This window comes from Cicer arietinum, chromosome 6 (genome assembly GCF_000331145.2).
Source record: "Cicer arietinum cultivar CDC Frontier isolate Library 1 chromosome 6, Cicar.CDCFrontier_v2.0, whole genome shotgun sequence".
Classification (NCBI taxonomy): domain Eukaryota; kingdom Viridiplantae; phylum Streptophyta; class Magnoliopsida; order Fabales; family Fabaceae; genus Cicer; species Cicer arietinum.
In genome coordinates, this window is record NC_021165.2 from 58,381,646 (window position 1) to 58,404,946 (window position 23,301).

The window sequence follows — 23,301 nt, forward strand, 5'->3', positions numbered from 1 at the left end:
AGGAATGTCGAGAACAACCAATTTGCTGGCCCAATACCTCCAAAGTTGCTAAACATTCCTACGTTCAGGTGAAAGCCTTAAAAAATAAATACTTTATGCATCGTGCTTCTTTTTGCTTAAATGGGACAATTAAGCCAAAAAGGAATAAAGACAAAAGACAAAAGAGAATATATGATACTTTGATATTACGCCTTCTGAAGAAGTTATGAACTTATGAAGCACTTCATTTGTAATAATTAGAAACAAATAGATGCTTTCTCCAGTTAAACTGCCAGGCCTTAAATAAAAGAGAGTTAGTTAGGAGAAGTAGTTAATTGCTTGAGGTTGTAATAGGGATAATTAATTAGTTAGACTGCTATGTTAGTTAGGAGGTAGTTAGTTTTTATAGGGCTGTTAGTTGTTTCTGTTTTTCCTGTTTTTAGGGCAGTTTCTGTTTGATCATTTCTCCTAGTACAGAGAATCTATAAGTAAAGTTTCTCTCTCCGTTAAGAAGGATCTTTTCCAAACCTTAGTAATTAAATTGGTATTCCATTTGAGGAGGGTATCTGCTCTTGAGGAGCGTATTCGCTCTTGCGTTTTTTCTTTCAATAAAATAGTTAACTCTTTGGAATCCGATTCTTGGGTTTCTAACATAATCAGTCAAGAAAAAAAGAAACAATATGTTGTAATAGAGTCACTGTGCATTAGGAAAGGTACACTTCTTTTGCACCCAAATTAATGGCTCAATTTTTCATTTAGGGGTCAGCTTGTATAGCGTATAATTGATTTGTGGTGTTTTAAACTTGTGCTTCTGGGCCTGTCAAGTCCACAGAAGGTGTGGACTTTTTAGTATAAATTGGATTAAAGAAGAATAATTGTAACTGTTGAAGTTGTGGGATTTTAGAGAAAAGAGGGAGACAAAATAATAAGAGCTTGAATATTATTTGATAATAGTTTTATGCTAACTTGATTCAAAAGACTCAATAGTATTCTCTATTTATAGAAATACATAGACTCAATTATAAATCAGGAACAAATTAATAATGAGATATTCTAAGATATCTCTATGATTATATATTGATCCTAGGAAATAGATAAAGATACTCTAATATAATATAAAAGATATTATAAGATATTTTATAATTTTCTAACAGTAACAATATTTTAGAAAGTGGTCCATAGATTATTGTTATATTGACAGTAGCAGGGCATAAGGTTGAGTTTTAGCTTATTTTATTTGGGTTCCTCATAGCTTACTTTGTATTTTTAATGATGATGCATTAATTACATTCAATGTCTAGGAAGTTGTATTGATTAGGACTACTAACAATTAGCGTAGGATATTGCACAAGGAATAATAAAAACATAAACTGAATTTTAACTGTGACCATCGAGAAAAACCGAGTCTCCATAACGTGTATTCTGTATTCTATGTTATTTATTGATTTTGGTTACATCAGAAGTTTGGATTTGACGAACATATAGTTGTAAACCTGTAATTTTGTAGCTTCTGTAACTAAGACGGTGTTCATTATGCAGACAAGCTGGAAATCCATTTAATGATAATGCCACGGCACCAAGTGCTCCTCCACCTGGCTCTCAAGTACCACCACCACCAGGAGCACCGGTTTCTGGAGCACCATCTTCTGTTAATGGAGTACCATCTTCTGTTAATGGAGTACCATCTTCTGGTTCTGGAGTACCATCTTCTGGTTCTGGTTCTGGTTCTGGCCGTGTACCTACCAAACAAGCTGATGGACCTACTGTAGCGACTGAATCAAAATTTGGGAGATCCAAAAAACATACCAAAAGGGTGGTTTTGATATCTATTGCAAGTGTATTGGTATTCGTTATTTTTGTACTAGCACTCGTTTTATTTGTTCCAAGATGTGGTAGAAGGGAACGGGTTGACAGAAGGTCCAGGCAACGTCAAATCGGTGCATATGGAGGTGAAAGACAAAATGCTAGAGATTACGAAGCTGTTGTTGTCCAACCACCTATTGGAACAGAAAAAGGCAAAAAGATATAGCTTTTAGTCTTCCATTTAATTACTTATCTTGCATCTAGTTATTCGTTGGAAGAATCCACCAATATATCACTTGAATCTATTAATAATTTTGATTTATTTTAACAGTACCACCAACAGTGGATGTTTTGAGGCCAAAAGATGATCACCAAGAAGAGCCTAGGAGAGTTTGGGCTGTTCCAAATGCACAGGATAAGCAAGAGAAGGATGTGCAAAGAATGGTGGCAATACCAAAGTCGAGAGATCAGGAAATAGATATCAGTACACCAGAAGTGTATTCTATGCCTCTTCCACCTCCACCTCCGCCACCACCTCCACCTCCACCTCCACCGTCACCACCACCACCACCACCTCCTCCTCATCCTCTTCCTACTAAGAGGGTGATCGCTGAGCCAACCACTTCCCACAGAGTGACTAATGTCAATCCATCCTTAAGAAGTTCAATTCTTCCTCCCACTTTTGCAAAATCTTTCACCATTGCATCCCTTCAACAGTATACAAATAGCTTTTCTCAAGAAAATCTTATAGGAGGAGGCATGTTGGGCACTGTGTACAGAGCAGAGCTTCCTGATGGGAAGGTAGAATTGTTGCTTATCGATAGCATTGGATTCTTATCCTTTGTACTGAACTTGTTATGTTTATGCTTCAATTGGATTCTTATTTTGATGGTTACTTTTTTTTGTGAATTGTTAGCTACTTGCTGTAAAGAAATTTGACAAAAGAGCCTCTACTCACCATAAGGACGATGAGTTTCTTGAATTAGTAAACAATATTGACAGAATAAGACATTCAAATATTGTTGAGCTTATTGGATACTGTTCAGAACATGGTCAAAGGCTTCTGATCTTCGAGTACTGCAGTAACGGATCACTATATGATGCACTTCACTCGGATGAGGAATTGAAAGCAGCACTATCATGGAATACTCGCATTCGGATAGCACTTGGGGCAGCTAGAGCCTTAGAGTAAGTCAATTAATCAATAATGTAAATCAAAAAATTGCTCAAGCTTTTTAAGTTGTAGTTTACAACGGTCAGGTTTCATTTTTGAATTCTAGTTTGTGCCGCCTAAATATTTTACTCCTCTTGATTGAATTCATTGATTGCTGAAACCATTAATCTACTAACTTTCTCATTAATATGGTAGTTGCATTCCAACCTTGCCTGAACTTTATCAAATTCGAATTGGTCTAACATCATACTTAAACCAGCACGCATCTTGACGTGGATGTTATAATCAAATTACATTCTGTTCTACTCTCAGTATAAAAGACATAGATTGCTAAACTCCATTTTAAAAACTTGTTCAATCAAAAAACATAAGCTGTTAGGTGTTATCTAAAGAATGATCTTTATCTATAACAACATGAAACCTTTTGCCTGATCACTTTAGAGAGCTATACGATATTCTAGACAGATTAATGAAGCTTATGCAAAACCTATAATTGGAAGTTGAGGGGTGGGAAGATTTTTCTTCACTCTAAGATATTTAAAAGACAACAGTTTGATATGCTGACTCTAATACAGTAATACTTTTGTCCTTTACTAGATATTTGCATGAGCAATGTCAGCCACCTGTGATACACAGAAATTTGAAGTCTGCCAATATTCTCCTTGATGAAGATCTATCAGTGCGTCTATCTGATTGTGGTTTAGCTCCATTAATAGCTTCGGGATCTGTAAGTCAGGTAAGAAGAAATTATTTGATACTGTAGAAGTTGTTTTGACTTTATCAGGGAAATGGTAAAAAAATTATAGGTTTGATGTACCTCCCGATGTGTTAGCAGGATTTAATGTTCAATATCATATCATTACGTAACAATGCCAAAATGTAATTTGTGTTATAAGCTATAACAGTCTGATGAAATTCCATGCACTGTCAGCTCTCGGGGAACCTGCAATCAACTTACGGCTATGGAGCTCCAGAATTTGAGTTAGGAACTTACAATTACCAAAGTGACATATACACCTTTGGAGTGATTATGTTAGAACTTTTGACTGGCCGTCAGTCTCACGACAGGTGAGAATGCATAAGCAAATTACTTTAGCATCTGTTTGTACTATTTATGCAGTTAAATAATTCATTGTTTGGAACATCTCGGACACAGGACACGTCCACGAGGGGAGCAATTTCTTGCTAGATGGGCAATTCCTAAACTTCATGATATTGATGCACTATCAAAAATGGTTGATCCTTCTTTAAATGGAGTTTTCCCTGCAAAGTCGTTGTCAAATTTTGCAGACATTATTTCTCGATGCCTTCAGGTGAGTTTTTATAAGTTTCAACATAAATCTCAGTTATTGTTAGCTTGTTTATCTTTCAGGGACAGAAAGAAAGATAGAGGAAAGAGATAACTCTCTAATTGCTCAAAGAAACTTGTTATTATTGCTTGATATCAAAACACTTTGCTCTTTTTCTACCATTCTTGTAGGGATTCACAAAATAGAAAAATCTAGAGGAATATACAAGAAAATCTATAGATATTAAAATTGTTCTACTTCATATGACTAGAAATAGATAACTCCATAGATATTAAGGTTGCCCTAGTTATTTTTTTGTCTTGTTTCAAAGTGTCCAATGGCAAAACTACACCCCAACATATCAAATGTCCCTGTAACCTTTCACCATATGAGTTGTACTTACAAGATGGTTGCCCTAGTTCTTATTTCTTATTTTTTTGAAAAAGTAGTTCTTATTTCTTATGTTTTCATTTATTGGTGTTTCATGAAAGTTTCATATTATTGTCCACCATTCTTCATCAGTTTATCACTGTCTAATGGAATTAACTTTCTTCTTTTAATGCAGTTGGAGCCAGAATATAGACCGGCAATGTCTGAGGTCGTCCTATACTTACTAAATATGATAAAGAGGGAGTCTGAGGCAAGTGATTCAAATGAAAAATAAGAATGGTGGTGATATTTGTTCATGAATTGCTGTGCAAAGATTTAGAAACTGAATAATCAGAGAGTAACGTGCAAGATTTCATCATATACATGTTACCTAAGGAGGGCCCCATTAGTTGTCTCCACGTTTTATTACTTTCTGCTAACCTGCTCAACAACATTCACATGTTCAGTTTGACAAGGAATTTTGTCCAATCAACTTCATAGAAAAGATTGGAGTTGCCAACACTACTCGTATGTAGTTTTGTATTATCGGATAATGTCTTGTTCATTACACCATGTCCTGATAGTGTTGCATAGGTGTGCCAACTAACCCATTTGTTTGATAATTGTTTCCAAATTCTTAATAATGAAAATGTAGTAATTCAGATGTGCATACTTCCTTGTGGTTTTTATGTTAATCCTTGATAACAAAAGTTTGTTAGTTATTTCATTTGTACAAAATCAACTCGAGTGTTGTAATTTAATATACTGATTGTTCTACTTTGTAAACTTCACAACGATATTTATTGCCCTTTTCTTTTCTTATTGCAATTTTTTTATTGAGTATAATTGCTTTTAAGATTCTAAATTAGGATGGAAATAGTTTGGTGCACCATGTGGTTTATTCACCTAATAGACTAGGGCTGCATTTGAATTGACTAAATTACTCTTTTAGTCCCTTAATTTATTTTCTACTTTTACTTTAATCTTCTAATTATTTTTCGTTCCATTTTGATTTCCTAACTATATTTTTGTTAGTTAAGTTGGCATTTCTATTAATTTTTGTTAAAAAAAGGTTAAATTTTGTATATTTACATTTCATCCACTTTCAAACTTATAAATTTATTATCTCCTTCAATCTAAATCCACATAAGATAAAGTTCATTTTTTTCATCTCTTTCGTCTCCCACATTTTCTTCATCTTCTCTAAATCTAAATAAGATAAAGTTTCAGCTCCAACAAAAAATAATGCAAAAGAGAAAGAAAAAAAATTAATATATTTAATTTAATTATTCAATAAATAAAATAAAAATCAATTTTAAATTGGTAAATATCTTTCAATCATGAACTCCTAACTGTTAAAATTTTAACTCAAATCAAAATTCATAACCTTCAAACTTAAATCTAATTAAGACTTGCCACAACTCCACCCATCTCTTCCACCTTTCACATATTAGGATTTCACGGTTTCACCATTTTCAACATTTTTTTTAGTTTCGATTAGATCTAGTCACACCAGATACCCTATTCAAATCCATTTGTTTCGCTTATAACAACATCTTTCGATTTTTTTCTATTCATTTTTCTGCATTGGCAATGATAGAAGTATAGACATGGACAACAAGAATTATGGGTTTGAAGATTTTTCTTTTTTATGAGTTTGAAAGGTTATAAGTTTGAAAAGTTGTAGGTTTGAATGATATAGATTTGATGAATATTCTGGATTTTTAGATTGATAGAGATAATAAATTTCTAGTTTGAAAATGATTGTGAGAAGAAGATGACACATGTATAAAACTTAATTTTTTTTAAAATTAATTGAAATGATCAATTTGACTAACGAAAATATAATGAAGAGATTAAAATAAAACAAAAAAATAACCGAAAAACTAAAATGAAACTAAAAAGTAAATTAAAGAACTAAAAAAATAATTTAAATACCTTATGAAAATTATTTTTTCATAAATAGACTCATAAATTGTTTATTGTTAATTTTTGTAAGCTCTTTTAAATACCTTATGAAAATTATTTTTTACTGTATTTTTTTTTCTTTAATCACAGAAATAGTTTGTAGATAAAGTCATATTTATCTTATTAGTGATTCATTAAGTTGTGTATTTAGTCGTGTTCAATCATTTTTTAAGTTGATGTTTTTTCAAAAGTTGATTAAGTGAAATTAAAATGTTTCTATTGTCATTTGAAATATTCTTGTCCGTTTCTAAACAATATTTTTCATGTCTAATTGAGTAATTGGCGAGTTTCAGTCTATTTAAATGTAACTTTTATTGTAATAATAATTTTGCTTTTGTTATTATTTAGATTTTTTTGTTTTAATAGCATATTATTGTATTATCTGTAAAAAAAGAAGGATAAATTAAGTTTTATTATGATGGATTAACAATAATTTATTTATTAATTTATTTAAATAATTTAGATTATAATCTACATATTTAATATAAAGCTAATTGCTGATAGCATTTTTATGAACTACTAAAAAATACTCGTGCTTCCACATAGGTACTGCGTCTTTTCTATACTTTTTTCTCCACATAATGATTAAAGAAAATTAATAAAAAAGTAATCCTTTATTTATACTATAGATAAATGATTTGATTTAATTTATTATAATTAATAATCATTAAAAAAATTAAAATTGATAACGAGTGAAAAATATTTGATAATGATCTAATTCTATCTTGTATTTTTGTATTTTGTAATATTTATTAATAATAAATATTTATCTTGTATTTTTTTAGTATCAGTAACAAATATTTATTTCATGAATGTTTATATTTATCACTTTTAAGTATTTATCCCGTATTTTTTATGTACCGATGATAAATATTTATTCTGTATTTTTTAATATTTATCAATGACAATGATAATTATTATTATTATTATTATTATTATTATTATTATTATTATTATTATTATTATTATTATTATTATTTTATGTATTAGTGATAAACATTTGTCATGTGAATTTTTTATATTTATCACTAACAAATATTTGTCTCGTACTTTTTATGAATTAGCGATAAATATTTATTTTATAACTTTTTTAATATTTATTATTGACAAATATTTATGAAAAGGTGAGTAACGATATTGTAAAAGAAATGAGAAAAAAAAAAGTAGAAGTAAATGGGTATAAAGTGAATAAAAGCTTTGAGTGTTAACTTTGTCTAAACCATTGATTTAACTAATTGAGTTTAGAAATGTCTAATTAGAGCGAATAAAAGTCATTTAATAGTAAAAAAAACATAAATTGATAAAAAGTTATTCAAATGGAAAAAAGTGCAAGAAAGTTAAGATGAACCTTACAAACTTGAGCTATAATGGAGGAAAAAAATTAGAAGTATTTACAAAAAGTGAATAAAATGAGAAAATAAAAAAAAAATGTAAAAAAGTCAAGATGAAGCATATAAATTTGAACAAAAATAGAGAAAAAAAATCATAAACATTTATAAAAAGTGAATAAAATGAGAAAAACGAAAGAAAAAAATGCAAGAAAGTGAAGATGAAGTATACAAACTAGAGTAATAATGGCGCAAAAAAAGAGTTTGAAAAAAATCTTACCATGATGTTGTTTTTAGTTGCAAGTCAAAGGTATTCAAAGAAGATAAAGTGAAAATTTTGGAGAAATAGAAAAGAAAAGTTATCATATTTTAAAAAAGGAAAATCGTTAAAACAATAATAGGATCTGCAATAAGAATTAACTAACAAAATAGAAAACTAACAATTGCAAAATCAGAACTGAAACAGAGAACGTTCTTCATTTAAACTGAAACGAAGAATGTTCTTCACCACGACTGACACAAAGAATGCAGAATCAAAATTGTTATAGAGAATGTTCTTCATTTGAACTGAAACGAAGAACGTTCTTCACCAGAATTGAAACACTAAAACGAAGAATGTTCTTCGTTTTGCAATTTTGAAAACAATTTTAAAATCAATGTAAAATGAAAATTAAAGAAAGATAAGGATGAAATAACACCAAAATTTACGTGTTCAGCCTCAATTTCTTGAGACCTACATCACAAGCAAGAAAGCAAGACAATTCACTATATGTGTTTGAATTTACAAGATTAAGGTATCTTCAATTGTAATCTCCTAGTATCGATCACTGTTGAGAATACAACAATACTAGTTTCCTCTTACAATCTTTTTTTCTTTTCGATCTCCCTTAATCTTTGTTTCTGATTTCTATTGAATCCTTTTAATAATTGCATAGACCTTTCTTAATTTTCTAGCAATGCAACACAATGCATTTTCAATTATATATAGTATTCAAGGCAAATTAGCTTTACTAGTTCAAACGAAGAACGCTCGCTGTAACAGTTCTGGTTTTGCATTTTTTGTGTCAGTCATGGTGAAGAACATTCTTCGTTTCAGTTCAAACGAATAACGTTCTTCGTTTCAGTTCTGATTTTGCAATTGTTAGTTTTCTATTTTATTGGTTAATTCTTGTTGCAGATCTTATTATTTCCTGTACCATTGTCTAGGACTTTGCTTAAGGCCATACAATGATTTCTTTTAGAAGAAAAACTTTGTTGCTACCTTTAGCAAATCCTTTAGATTGTTGCATATAAATGATTTTTTCAAGGTCACCATGTAGAAACGTTGTTTTAACATCAGCAAGGAGAAGGTCAAGAACAAAGCCTCGATTACCTATTACTCCATGTAGATGTTATTCTTCTTGCAAGCTCAAATAAGGACCATATCAAAAGGCTCAAAACTGACCTTAGTAATGAATTTGAGATGAAGAAACTTGGAGAAGTCAAGACGATCTTAGTATGGACAATAAAAGAAACATAATGAAAGGAGAATTATTTCTTTCACAAGCTGCCCTTGAAGAAAGTTGTCACTAAATATAGAATGCATGAGACAAGACATATTACTCCTCCTTTGGGATGAAATTTCAAATTGTCCATGCAAGATTCACATAAGACTAATGAGGAAAGACAAAGAATGAGTATCATTCCTTATGCAAGTGGAGTTGGCAGCATAATGTATGGTATGATCTGCAGCAAGCCAGATTTGGATTATGCTGTAAATGTTGCAAACATATTTATGACTGATCCAGGGGCACTGCATTGGTCAACACTCAAGTAGAGTACTTAATGGCTATCTGACAACAGGTTTGAAATTCAAAAAGGCTCATCATGACAAGGAACCAATCAAAGGATATGTGGACTCATATTATGCTGGAAATATTGATACTAGAAAATCAATTTGTGGTTATGTTTTCACTTTGTATGGGACTGCTGTAAGTTGGAGAGCAATTACACAATCAATCGTAGCTCTCTCTACAACTCAAGCTAAATCACTGAAGGTGTTAAAGAAGTTATACGGGGGAAATGACTTATTGGTGAACTAGGAATAAATCAGAACTGTGTTTCAATTTTTTGTGACAGTCAAAGTACTATACACTTATCCAAGCATCAAGTGTACTATAATAAGTCTAAACACATTGATGTTAAGTTTCACTTCATAAGGGATGTGATTGAATCAATGCATGTTTTAGTTGAAAAGATTGCAACTGAGAATAATCCTGATGATGCCTTCACCAAATCATTTTCACAAACTAAGTTCAAGCATTGCTTGGACATAGTTGACTTCTACAAAGAGTAAAACTGTGGCATCGCAACAAAGGCAATGAATGAATTAATTCTGATATTGAGTCAAGGTAGATAATTGAGAATATATGCCTCAAATAATTTAACTAGAGTTGATTATGCTTTAGTGTTTGTTAGAACTGAATTTGTCCAATTTGGTTATAACAAAGTAAATATAGTTAGTAATTTGACAATGAAGTACTGTTAAATGATTTCTCAAAAACCAATATTTCATTAGTGCAATGGTAAAAGATAAATAAAGTTGATATGGGTAAGCCAGAAAGTTTATCATGACAATAGTTGAGATTGAATTGAATTGGTTAGAGGTTAAGTGAGTCTAGAACTAATGAGATGTCAACAATATAATCATTGATCAGTTTGATAAAGGTTTTTTTTTTCAATACCCCTTATTTCAAAAAAAATTATCAAACTATTTTTTTGGCAATTTTTTTTTAAGTTTGAGTTTGCAAATGCGACTTACTTAAGAGATTTTTTTTTTTCTTTCAATTTTTAAATTTTTTAAAATTAACAATATATATGATTCATTTATAAAAAATAACACAAATTTTAAATTACTAGATTAATTAGAGTTGTCTATAACATTTGGACAATATTTTTTAGTACAACCAACTAACCAAATATTTTCTTGATACTTTTTCTCTAATAGTACTCATCCAAAAATGATCGTCCAAATAATACACGTATTCGAATTGAAATGGACATTAGAGAAAAAATACTAAAAAAATGTATACTATATCAGTTAACTGGTCATACTCGAAAATATTGTTCAAATATATTAAAGACGATTTATCCCTTTGCAAACTTGAATTTTCTTAAAGAAGTCGTCTTTTGCAGAGACGACTTATAGCTATTAAAAAAAAAGATTTTGGTGTATAATTTTCAAAATAGAATATTTTAATAATTTTTTTTAAATTTGAGTTATTGAAAAATAAACCTAATTTATAGAGTATATAGATTTATTGTTAGCTTTATAAGTTTGATAATTTGTAGAGCAACAAACCTTCTTATATTATACATAGATTTATTGTTAGCTTTATAATTTATCTGAAAAGGTTGTGGGAAAATCAAATAATAGCCTCCAACTGACTTTCTATAAATTTAGGAGTCATCATTTAGTTATCTGCCAATTATAATTCATTCCTTAAATTTTGGGGTGTGCCTAACTTTTCTTTATAAGCTGGATGATGAATCTATTAAACCTTTACAAAAAGATACATTAGTTGAAGGATATTTCACATTTATAAATTTGTTTATCGATCATAATTTATCTGAGATTTTTAACATTCATTTATGTCAATGATCGAAGAGTATGAGATAATTCAATTTATTTTGAATATATTCTGATACTACATAAAATTTAATTTGAATTGAATTGTTATTTTGTAAAATCAACCCAAAAAGTAAAAGATATTTCCATTTTAAAACTCATTTTAAAGTAAACTCATTTTTAAGTTGTATATTATATATCTAGCGTAAGATTTTTAACATCAAACAATTATACTTTAGTTGAATGACTAATACAACCAACAAATTTTTGGTGTTAACAATGAGTAGAAAAGTTTTATACGTAATTTTTAGTTTTGTTTTATTCAAATTTATTGAGTATTAATTTTGTTAATCTCATGATCCATTGTTATAATTAATTTTAAAAATTATTTTAATTTATCATTCTAAAAACAATCTTTTAACAATAAATCTTACTGTCACCAGACCCAACTCTTATATTTTTTTTTTTCCGTATAAACTCTCATAAAATTATTAAAAAATCCTAATTTGAACCGATGTGCACTCTCCTATGAATTTCATCTTCACACCAAACTTGGCCGAAAGTTTATGCGATGTGTCACATAAATAAACATAAAAAGAAAATGTTTGCTACGTGACGTTTCATGCTAAATTTGAAATTTGACATTTCCTTTAACATCGAAAGGTAAATCCAATTAGTCTAGAAAATAATTGAATAACTGTTATGGAGACTTTTGGATGGTTAGCAAGAACATTCTTTGAGTTCGAGTGACTGATTGAAGAATATATATAAAGTAAAAAAAAAAAGTTGAGTTTATTTAAACAAATTTCAGATTTAGATGAAATTGGATGTTATTTTCATTGCATCTTTAAGAGAGTAATAGCGTGGGATAACGATTCTTGGAGTTCAATACATGCAGATAGATTATATAGTGCGTTTTGATTATTGATTTCAAATCAGATGGTATAGAAGACAATTAATTTTACTGCCTTAGGATAATTTTATCATTAATCTAAATTAAACAACCCAGAATTGTAACTGCGTTAGAAATCCAAATTCAATGTTGCGTGTTAAATAAAAACATGCTTAACATTGCCATATGTTTCATTAATCATTTACTTTTTTTCTGTATTAATTATAATACTTACTTTCTTATTTTTTATGAGTTAAGTAACTCCACGTAATTTCTTTCTTCTCACCAAATGATTAACTAATTTTACTACATCTCTTCCTGATTATAAATAAATAATTTCAGAAAATAATTTATCTTTAAAAATAAGCATCTGTCTAATTTATTAAACGCATTTATTTATTTTTTTTACCAAATATACTATTTCTTAATATTACTAATTTATTTTAAAAATAAAAAATCACATTAAATAATATAAAAAATATTTTAGTAACATTTATATATAAAACTGATATATTAAATTTATATATATATATATATATATATATATATTAGTTTACATTACATATTTCTTTTAATATATGTGAAAAAACGATAAATATTTATAATTAAAGAATAAAATAGTAAATAAATAATAAAAAATATAATGATACTTATCGTATTTAACATGCACAATACATATTAGTGAAACTATAAAGAATACATTTTAATAAAAAGAAAACCATATAAGCATCGTTCCATTTAGTAAAAAAAATAACAACTTTTTTTTCCCCCAAAAAAAAAAATAACAAGTATGATTATTCTAATAAATGTTATTGACATAATATATGGAGACCTTTAGGAAGTCATTAAGTCACTATGAATTGTATTAATGGAATAGGTAGAGAGTAGACCTCTATTTTTTATTTTTCCTTATAAATAATTGTTTTTCTTTAAATTTTGTTTTCATGTTTTGAATATACCAACCGAAATATACATTTTATAGAACAATAAAATAAAAATCTCAAAAACCTTTTTTTTTTTTCAAGTTCAAATGTATCAAATCCCTATAAATATTATTAGAGTTGTATTTAGGGGAGATGTCAGAAACATTCATAGAAAACCTCTAATTAAATAGTTTACTCCAAAAAAATAAATAAAAATAGTACTTTTAATGATAAAAATAATAATTAAAAAAAGGTAAAAATTACTTAAAAGCTTGAAGAGACGGTGGATATAAGATAGAATGCATGAAACTCTTCCATTTCACATCCATTGAGTGTGTGCTTTTTTGTGTGCAGTTTCAGCGAATATAGAGACAAAATCGGAAAGCCGAAAAAGCCGTAGATTCCAACGCACTCTTTCTTTCTGTGTGTTTTTGTGTGCATTGCACACAAACACACACACACATAACCACTGTAACCACCGCATTATCTCTCACATCATCCATTTTCCGTTCGATTCCAAAGATCCCTTAGCTCTCACTCTCATATAATGAGCCGCTACGATCCAAACCCTTTCGAAGAAGAAGATCTCCACGAAAATCCCTTTGCGGTTAGTTCACTTTTTCTCTTTTTTCATTTTCTAGTAATAATTGTTTATAATAGTTGGAGTTAGATTCAATTTTGATAATCCTTTTGTAATGTGCTTTATTAATTAGTGATGAACAAATGCAAATGTTTGAAAACAGAATTTCACACCATTTTCTTCAGTGACTGGTCTACAGTGAGAATGTCTTAGATTGATATACCTAATAATTTTTTTTTAAGACAAGAAATTAGATTTAGAGAGGCACATCTGATTGAAGATTTTCAATGAAATTTAGTATAATCTACTATGGAATTCTGAAGTCATGTGAATGTGAGTGGAAGATCTAACCATTTGTGTTGATTGAAATTGCCCTAATAATATATTATTAATATAAGATAAGATGTGAGCTGTAAGGTATTGAAAAATCCAGTGTATAAACCTTGTTAGAGATGAGAGAAGGTCAGAACTAGAGGAGAAGGTAATGTGGTGTTTAGATCTATTCTGAAAACGTGTTTTTTTTATCCATCTGAGATGAAAAAAATGGAATTCTCGGATTTGTTTTTGATTAATGGCGTTTTGTCGCGGGAAGTCACGGTGGTTTTCCGAGATTTTTCTTCACTCCATTAATATGGGGAATAATGCTAATGGCTGCTACATATACCTTTTTGCTGCAGCCTTTTCTGTCACGAACTGTTTTTGAAAACCTTGGTTGTGCTTCTGATCAGATGCCAAGGGATCCAATTTTGTTTTCTCAGGAGGAAATGTACTGTTAGTGTTAAAATGCATGGAAACTAGCATCGTGTTTTCTCAGTCAGTCATTTCCTTAATGAATATATCTCACAGAATTCTTATATTTCCTCCCATTGATCTATAAATTCTTGACAGATGGGTTTTGTGATGATTATCGAATGACAGTTGAGTATGTAATTATGCCTTTGTTGATTTGAATTGAAACTGCAGATATGACTCCTTAGATCTGCCGAGTTCTTTGTGGTTTGCTCTTTTATTTGAATATTATTTTAAGGACTAAAACATTAAGCATTTTTGTTGATAAATATTAGGATGGAGTAGCTAAAGGAAAAGGTGGGTCAGGGCAATCAAGTTATGGAGGAGGTGCATTTTACACTACCGTAAGTTTTTCCCTTTTCTCTAACTAATACCAGTTATATTAATATACAACACTTTTCACGATAATGTTTTGGCAAATGAATCAATGATTGTGCAATTTAAGATATCTGAGAGAGGTTTAGTTTTTATAATAATGGGCTAATGGCACATGTTGGTAATTATTCAATTGTTGAAGTTGCTTGCTTGTTGCTGAGTGCCAGCAGTTTAGAATGGATTTTCTCTCTTTTTACTTGTGGAGTGGGTCAAATTAAGTTTGACAGCACAAGAATTTAGCAATTATAAATCTACGACAGTTGTCAAGAACTAATGTTTTCTGATCAAGTAGGAGTGACTATGGTGGTAAATAATAACCATTAAAACATATGTAATGCTTAATAAAACATTTGGAGTAATTTCTGAAGGATTGATTGTAGACCTAAACATGGAAGGCAACACTGTGTTCTTATGGATGTTTTTGTGGGAGATTATGAGGAAGAGAGTTCCTGCTATTCGGTTTCACTTTGTTAGCCGTGAAGATACCTCTCCTATTTGTTTTGAGATCTCAATATAAACCTTCATGTTGAATGGTCAAGGAGTCATTCACTTATTCCCATTAAACTGATGATTATAGATGCAGTTTGTAGAAATAATGATGTTTTTTTACCATGGATGGATATTCTTCTGGTTGTAGGATTCTGTAGAGGAAGGGGTTTTCACGAAGTCACCTGGGTCTAGATCAGGTTCAGGTGTTTTATCTATTTGTTAGGTTGACCAGAGAGTGTATGGGTGGTGGGAAAGTTGGAAGACACATTTAAGTCCCTTTCTACAGCCATTGTGAATTTAATCAAGGATCTGCAGAAGGGTTTTATTTACTTGGAGACTGGAAAAGATGCATCCTCAGTGAAATTTGTACTGGGGACTAAGCAGTGAAGTATGCCCAGTTTCCAGGGTTACTTGAGGCATTGTTGGTTTGGTATTTGGAGGATAGAAGAGATAAAATTTGGTCAATAGATAATTTTAAGGAGTGGAGGATTTGAGGCACTGGTGCTCTATTTACACTTGTCTTTTAATTTCATCAATAAATTGCTTGCCTAGTTTTTTTCCCATATTGATTGCATAGTAAGTAGGGCGAGCCAATTTGCAACTAACAGGTCTAGAGTAGTTAAATTTTGGACTGACTTAGTAATATGTTGTTATGCTGTTTTGTATTTCTAAACGTTAGAGCCAGTTTCTGGAAATTATTTTATGATGGCTTTTCTATTTTCTTGGTACTTTTTGTTTCTTTTATCATACGTTGAATGGGAGGTTACCTGATGTAGATTGGTGCAATTTTTGCAAGATACTGTAATTGATTGGTTGTGATTTGCGTCCACTTTCTTTTCTGATGATTTGTGGACTATATAAATGGAGCTATTATTGTAAAAAATTTAAGAGAGGAGTTAGCAACTATAATGATTTGGTGTCCTTTATTTCCCTTCTCTTTTGGGCATATCTCCTATAACTTCTTTGTTTCTTTTCAAACATGAGATGTAAATAAAAAAAAATTGTTGTTTATAAATTTACTATGTAGTTGTTTGAATTTGCAGAATCCTGGAAGTGTTCCTTCTGCGACCTCAAGACTCTCACCCCTTCCTCCCGAGCCTTATGATCGTGGAGCAACTATTGACATCCCTCTTGATGGCTCAAAGGTAGACTGGATGTGAGAATGTTGATACACATACACACTCACATATATAATATCATAAATTCAAAACTATCAGTCTCAATGCTGTTGTGTTGTTGCTCTTAAGATTTAATTGTCCTCTTTAACTTTAGGATGTCAAAGCAAAGGAGAAGGAACTTCAAGCCAGAGAGTCTGAATTGAAAAAAAGGGAACAGGTGATCCATCCTGATATTTTACTTGATATCTTTAGAACACACATGTACACATATGCGATTTAGCAACTTGGTTAGTCAGATTCAATTTTTTGTTATTTTATATAAAGGGACCTAACTGGTGTAGCGAGGGCAGCTTATGTTAATTCTTTGATATTGCTACTTGTCCTTCTTTTTGGTAGCATTAGTATATGGATAGACCTGTTGAGAATTTGGTTCCGTACATTAACTACCTCTACTTTTCATTTCAGGATTTTAATGCCACATCTGTTTACTTTGCCTTGCTATAAATTTACTTGGCCATTGTGCTATACTATAATTGTTGTTAGTAGTCAGGAAATTGATGTACCTCATGATATTTTGTAGGAAATAAAACGGAGAGAGGATGCCATAGCACGAGGTATTCAAGTTCATATATTCACAAAGAAGTCAACAAAAACAATTTCTATATTTTGGTGTTTTACAATTTTTTTTGTTTTTTTGCAGCTGGTATAGTTATAGAGGAAAAAAATTGGCCACCTTTTTTCCCCATCATTCATCATGACATTGGAAATGAAATACCAATACATCTTCAGAGGTTGCAGTATGTTGCATTTACAACATGGTTAGGTATGTTCAACTCCAGAACGTTTGTCTAGAATGTTTCAGGTCACCACTATCTGCTTGTTTGCTGATAATTATTACTAACAAAATCTAGATTTTTCTTCTTGTAACAAATTATCATCTATACTTTGTAGTTGAATTAGTAATTCATATGGAAGCTTTTAGTATAATTAACAAGATGAAGTACAAAGGCATTTTCATATATAAGCAACTCAATATAAAAGTGTTTTATCAAGTCTTTCGCTCCATATTGTCTCAGATAGTGTTAGTAATTTTGCCACATTTTTCATTGTTATAAGCTTGTTGAATGTGTTGCCCAAACTTTATTATTTAAAAATAATGGGCTGAAAGCGTTCCCCTCAAAACAAGCATGAAAGCAACCGCATAAGCATAGACTGGCACTTTTTTCCATTAGCTATTATAGGGTAGCTTAAGCTTACACATGCATAGACAAACAACAACTAAACACCGAATAGTTAACAAACAAAAAAACATATTTAAGTTTAAACAAAATAAAACAGACTCTTGCTGTTTGTGCTTTGTCCTTTGAGAACGATGAAGGACGCCTTAACAATCTGAAGTTGCCTCTCTCTCTTTCTATTGTAGGAGACCCCTCCTTTGCCTTTCCAAAGTGTGAAAGTTGATTGTTGTCTTGGATTCCTTGTATCCATTTTGCCATCAGCTCTCTCCCATGTAGTTGTCTAGTTTGAATTTTGAAATATTGTTTACTTTGCCTTCCTGATAAACATCCAGCACTAAAACTTAATGTAATATTTTGAGAAAGTTTGATACTTTTATTAAGTGAAAGCAAACTAAACCATGTGGGTGACTTTAAAAACTACAGTCCAAACCTCTTAAGAGATTTGAAAATAAACAATCTATCTTTAAACTTAATATATTTTAAAAAAGTTATGTCGGCATTTGAATCTTTGATTCACATAGCTGATTCCACCTAGTGAGATAAGTAAGACTTGATGGTTGTTGTCGTAGTTTTAGTAAAGTAAACCACAATGCTCTCATCCATATCTGTATCTACTTTGTTGATTTGAGACATGTACTATAGCAATTCATTTGTATAAAACAGGCATTGCTAAATGCTAATGCAATCAATGCATCAGTTCTTAAATAAACAATGTCATTTTTTTGTTAAGAACCTTTCTTTGAGCAAGGAAGAATTCCTAGAATAATGTTGTAAAAACAGATTCAAAGGAATAAAGATAAAATATTGTAAACAAAAGGATGATTTCTTATTCATGTAGCACGGTTGAAAGGGCAGATACAAGAGATGAACAATGAAGATGATAACCTTGCACTCAAGGTTACTCCAAAGGAGCACTCTCTTTTCTCACTAGAGCACTCTCTAGTTTACAACTTAATTCTTCAAAGCTATACCCCCTTTACCAATTGAGGGCTATTTAAAGACTTTCTAAGAATAATCAAAATAACAACTCTTAACAACCACCCAACAAGCTCATCAACTTCCTAACTATCTTCTTCTAACTAACTCTAAAATCTGTATTCTATATCCTAACAGTTTTCTTCAACACGGTTAAATTTTGAAGAAGCCTTTTTTTTGTCTCACCGATGGCAGTTTCAAGAGATCTATAAGTACGGTTGATATTCTGACGTATTATGGCTAATGCTAGGGTGGATCAATCCATCATATGGTACATGGCTTCTTAGAAATAAAAATATTTTATAAATCCCTTCAACTTTTCAGATTCACATTTTTTTCGCTCCATAAACCCTAATCATATCTTTCTTCTCCCCGACTTCCATTTTCCCTTTCTGTTGTCACTATTTCCTCTGTTGACAAAGTCGGTATCACCATAGATGAGGACGAATAAAGTCCTATTTTTTGTCCTCCAGTTGCATTGTGGAGATGGCATACAAAACTTGGATATTGTCCACGAGGGATTGGATTGTAATCTGAATTTGCAACTTCAGGGGATCTGTGTCATTTGCCACAAGGGGTGGAGAAGGGAAGCCACTACACAAGCCACTCATGGTGGAACAAAGAAGAAGAACCACACAATGGTAGTTGAACCTGCAAATATCTCACCAATATATTAGAGGTGTACCCAGAAGGAAGATCCAGACTTGATGAGGTGCCAATCTGGTGTGGCCTTCTTCACCAGAATCTGTTGAATCAGATCATCAAACTGCTTCAGCATCACCTTGTACTCACCCTCAGACGACGACGTATCCACTTCCATTAGATGGACCTTCATAGCCCACAAAGAATTTGGTGCTGAAGAGCATTTGCTACCGACTTCGAAGGATATATAACCTCAGATGTAGGGTCTTCATCTTCAAGATTAAACAGGCCATTTTGGTCCTCACTGCTTGTCTGAGCGACGGGGGAAGTGGAGATGAGTGGTGAGTAAGGGTAGAAGAGAAGGGAGAGAGGAGGGCAAAACTTTGTAAGTTTAAAAAAATGAAAGGATACTAACACAAGAAAACATTGCAAAAAAACCTTGTCCATGGTGGACCACATATTATGCTGGTCCACCCTAGCCTTTGCCAATATATCATGCTGAAAGGAGTCTCATGTTAGTAGATGTTTTGTCTGCTAAATGCATTATTGGCTTGTGTGTGCAATATGCTGTTTCCCATTCATTGATTTGTTAGTTTTTTATTTGAGTTCATTTTATTTAAAATTTTCTCCATTGGATTATAACAAACTTAAAAGAATTATGGCCTGCCATGGATAATGTTTTAACCTCTTAAACTAATATGTGGTCAAAGCCTTATTTTCTTCAATTTCTTTCCTTGGTTGGGGACATGTGGTCTTCCTTTATCCCCCTCACAACCCATTAAAAGTATCCTTTCCCAATTTCACTACAAATATATCGCATGCATGTATTAGAATATCTAAAAAATATCTTATAATATCATCATTGTATTTTATAATACTTCAAAGTAATAATAAAAAAAGAGACTACTTAGTATCTTGGATAATTATTTAGGAGTGGTTTCTATATTTTATTCTATTTCATGATTTGTTCCATAGAATCATAATATAATTAGAATTATGAGTTTGGTAATTGTGTAAATCGGGTTGGTATCACATCAAATAAATATCAATTTGAGATCATTCATTACTTCTTACTCTATTTCGCCAGCACTATCTAAATCGCTAATTTCAACAGCATAATATTTTTTGTCATCATTTATCTTTAATTTTTGTTTTGTTGTATTGTATATTAGTTTTACAACTTTGTAATAATCTGCAGGTTTGGTTCTGTGTCTTTTGTGGAATATAGTGGCAGTTACTACTGCTTGGATCAAAGGAGAAGGTTTGTCGTACAACTAAAAATTGGCCCATCAATCTTGTTAGGTCATGCTTCATTAAACGGGTTATTCTTGCTGTGCAGGTCCTACCATCTGGTTTCTTGCTATTATATATTTTATTTCTGGTGTTCCAGGATCCTATGTAATGTGGTATCGTCCCCTTTATCGCGCTATGAGGTAGCATTGAATCCAATTTGATACTATTTTTTAGTTTAGCATAGAGATATCTGTTCAAGAATTTTTCAATTTGTTTACCTGTAAAATAAAATGTAAAAATTGATTATCTATATCCTTCAGCTAAGCTTTAGTCAATTATGAAACACAACATTTTACTGTAAAAGCAGTTTGTACTCCTGGATGATATGTGGGAAGATTGTGAGCCTTGGAAGGCAACTGTAATTGTAAAAATTAAAAAGCTAGTAGGTACAAAATTAACCCTGTGCAATACCTTAATCTGATATCTTTTGAGATGGGACACCAGAAAAAGAGAGGAAAGAAAGAAGAGGGTCGGCGGAGTGAGTGGATTTCTAATGATGCTTTACTTTCTTTCAAATTGTGAAAAAGCATTGACATTTAAATGCATTTTTAGGAATATTTTTATTGTACAGGAACCCCTTTATTATCTGGATTATTCGATGGTTTATTATTGATTTTAGTGTTCAGTATTGTTGTTTCTGTTTATAAGTCGTGTACAATCTCTTCTTACAGGACGGACAGTGCTCTGAAGTTTGGCTGGTTTTTTGTGGCTTACATGGCAAGTTTATATATTTTCTCCCCATACTCACTTATCCTGCACTGATTTTGTGACGTGCTCATGTTATTTTTCCAATTTCTACATGCAGTTGCACATTGGCTTTTGCATTTTTGCTGCAGTTGCTCCACCGATTATCTTCAAAGGAAAATCTCTCACGTGAGTTCCTTCTAATATTGCATTTTATGTTTCTATCTTGCAAACTGACATTCTTTTGCAACTAATATTTAACTGATTTGATCTTCTGGAGATAAGGAAAACACTGGGGATTGCTGAAACATTTTGTGATTGAGCTTATTGATTTCTCGTCTGGGTTTTAATCCATAAACTAACTATTAATTGAAAGGGCATAATAACTTGGAAAATATTTGCCCTGCATAATTTATGCACTAAACCTAATGACTGCCTGATAATCATCAATTTATTGAATTGTTGTGTTAGGCTTGACTATTTTTTCTCCATGATTTTGATGTAGCTTAGCAATACGACAAAAAAATAACTTTATTTTAATATTCCATTTCTGCTCAAACTAATGGTTGTAATGTGTACTATTACGATGTGGACAGAGGTATTTTGGCTGCAATTGATGTGATAGGCGGCAGTGCATTGGTTGGGGTATGTTCCAATTGTGTATTTCTAAGCTTCTATAATGCCTTAGTTTCTTGTATAATTCAATAGTTGGATAGTACCATCCAATTCCAGAGGGGTGTATATATCAAAGTTATGATTTCACGTTGAAATGATGTTGATACTTGTGCTAAATTGCAGATATTCTACTTTATTGGGTTCGGATTTTTCTGTCTCGAGTCACTGCTGAGCGTCTGGGTTTTTCAGGTTTTTATAATCTTAGCTCTGTAGCAGTAGTTATTTGGTATTCTAATGACTCTACCTTGCGGTTTCTTATTTGACTGTTGATTTTATATTTGCAGCAAGTATTGATGTACTTCCGTGGAAGTGGCAAGGCTGCAGAGTTAAAGCGAGATGCAGCCAGAGGGACTGTGATGGCAGCTCTATGACTTGGCGTTAACAAAACAAATGTTTTCAACAATGTTATACTCTGAAAAAATTATTTCTTCAGTTAACCTTTGCACCTGGCTTAATACATGGACGTTTTCTCCTGGCTTCTGGACTAGGATTGAGTTAAACCACATATTAAAGATAGAACTCACAGCTATTGTGCATATATAGAAAACATTGTTTGATATTGCTCCCTCGACGCATAACTTTCCCCATAGAATACTGTTTATACTTTTTTATGACAAATGGTTTATCAATTCAGCTGAATTACATGTTCTGCTGACTTGATTCACAATCCAATCAGAGGTACTCAGCATAAGACTTGCTAAGTTTTTTATTCATGACTTTCATTTATATTATTTTGGCAATATTAAATGTTTTTATTCATAAGACTTTCATTTATATTACTGTTTAAAACGTATCATAAGATACATTATCTTCATCTGATTGTTCGTGGAGGGCTTTTAGTTTTGAAGGTTTTCTCCTTTTGACCATTAGAACAACAAATTTGTCTTTGATGTTTTTTTTTTGTTGAGGAAATTTGATGGTTCATTTTAATTGAACTCAATTCCTAAACTCTTGAGAAGCTAACTAGCTCCCCTATCTTTATAGTATCAAGATCCTTTGCTTCTTCAATGGTGATTACTTTGGTCTCAATATTTTAGTTAACCTTCCAAGAAGTTTTTCAAAATATTTTCTTTTGTCTAGTATTTCTTTTCCAAGATTATCAAAGTATCTG

General features: G+C 31.3%; 2 protein-coding genes across 4 annotated transcripts in view; both read left to right on the forward strand.

Annotated features, from left to right (window-relative positions):
* Positions 1 to 5,436, forward strand: part of LOC101503434 (protein STRUBBELIG-RECEPTOR FAMILY 3-like) — an 8,665-nt gene extending 3,229 nt beyond the window's left edge. For both annotated transcript variants that reach the window (XM_004507146.4, XM_027335801.2), the window contains 8 exons: positions 3 to 68; positions 1,519 to 1,994; positions 2,114 to 2,583; positions 2,699 to 2,970; positions 3,554 to 3,692; positions 3,888 to 4,024; positions 4,113 to 4,269; positions 4,811 to 5,436. In XM_004507146.4, the coding sequence (XP_004507203.1) occupies positions 3 to 68; positions 1,519 to 1,994; positions 2,114 to 2,583; positions 2,699 to 2,970; positions 3,554 to 3,692; positions 3,888 to 4,024; positions 4,113 to 4,269; positions 4,811 to 4,909 (1,816 nt within the window). In that variant the 3' untranslated portion in view covers positions 4,910 to 5,436. The remainder of the gene's footprint in view (positions 1 to 2; positions 69 to 1,518; positions 1,995 to 2,113; positions 2,584 to 2,698; positions 2,971 to 3,553; positions 3,693 to 3,887; positions 4,025 to 4,112; positions 4,270 to 4,810) is intronic.
* Positions 5,437 to 13,633: 8,197 nt separating this feature from the next.
* LOC101503773 (secretory carrier-associated membrane protein 1-like) lies at positions 13,634 to 22,899 on the forward strand. 2 transcript variants are annotated; one of them, XR_012163682.1, is made up of 13 exons: positions 13,634 to 13,939; positions 14,977 to 15,045; positions 16,609 to 16,710; positions 16,838 to 16,900; positions 17,264 to 17,297; positions 17,384 to 17,506; positions 20,737 to 20,799; positions 20,878 to 20,971; positions 21,503 to 21,552; positions 21,637 to 21,704; positions 22,112 to 22,160; positions 22,314 to 22,379; positions 22,475 to 22,899. XR_012163682.1 is itself a non-coding variant. In XM_004507147.4 (13 exons), exons 1-13 carry the CDS (start codon positions 13,880 to 13,882, stop codon positions 22,559 to 22,561), a joined length of 924 nt encoding a protein of 307 aa, XP_004507204.1. In that variant the 5' UTR covers positions 13,634 to 13,879; the 3' UTR covers positions 22,562 to 22,899. The 2 variants fall into 2 exon arrangements, 1 of the variants encoding a protein (XP_004507204.1); XM_004507147.4 differs by having other exon boundaries at positions 21,503 to 21,548.
* Positions 22,900 to 23,301: the final 402 nt, after the last annotated feature.

Excerpts from the sequence above, each read along its gene's own strand:
- LOC101503773 (XM_004507147.4), top strand. The coding sequence starts at position 13,880 with ATGAGCCGCTACGATCCAAACCCTTTCGAAGAAGAAGATCTCCACGAA. Across the intron at positions 16,711-16,837 it reads TCCCTCTTGATGGCTCAAAG|GATGTCAAAGCAAAGGAGAA; the intron begins GTAGACTGGATG and ends CTTTAACTTTAG. Across the intron at positions 21,705-22,111 it reads TTCAAAGGAAAATCTCTCAC|AGGTATTTTGGCTGCAATTG; the intron begins GTGAGTTCCTTC and ends CGATGTGGACAG.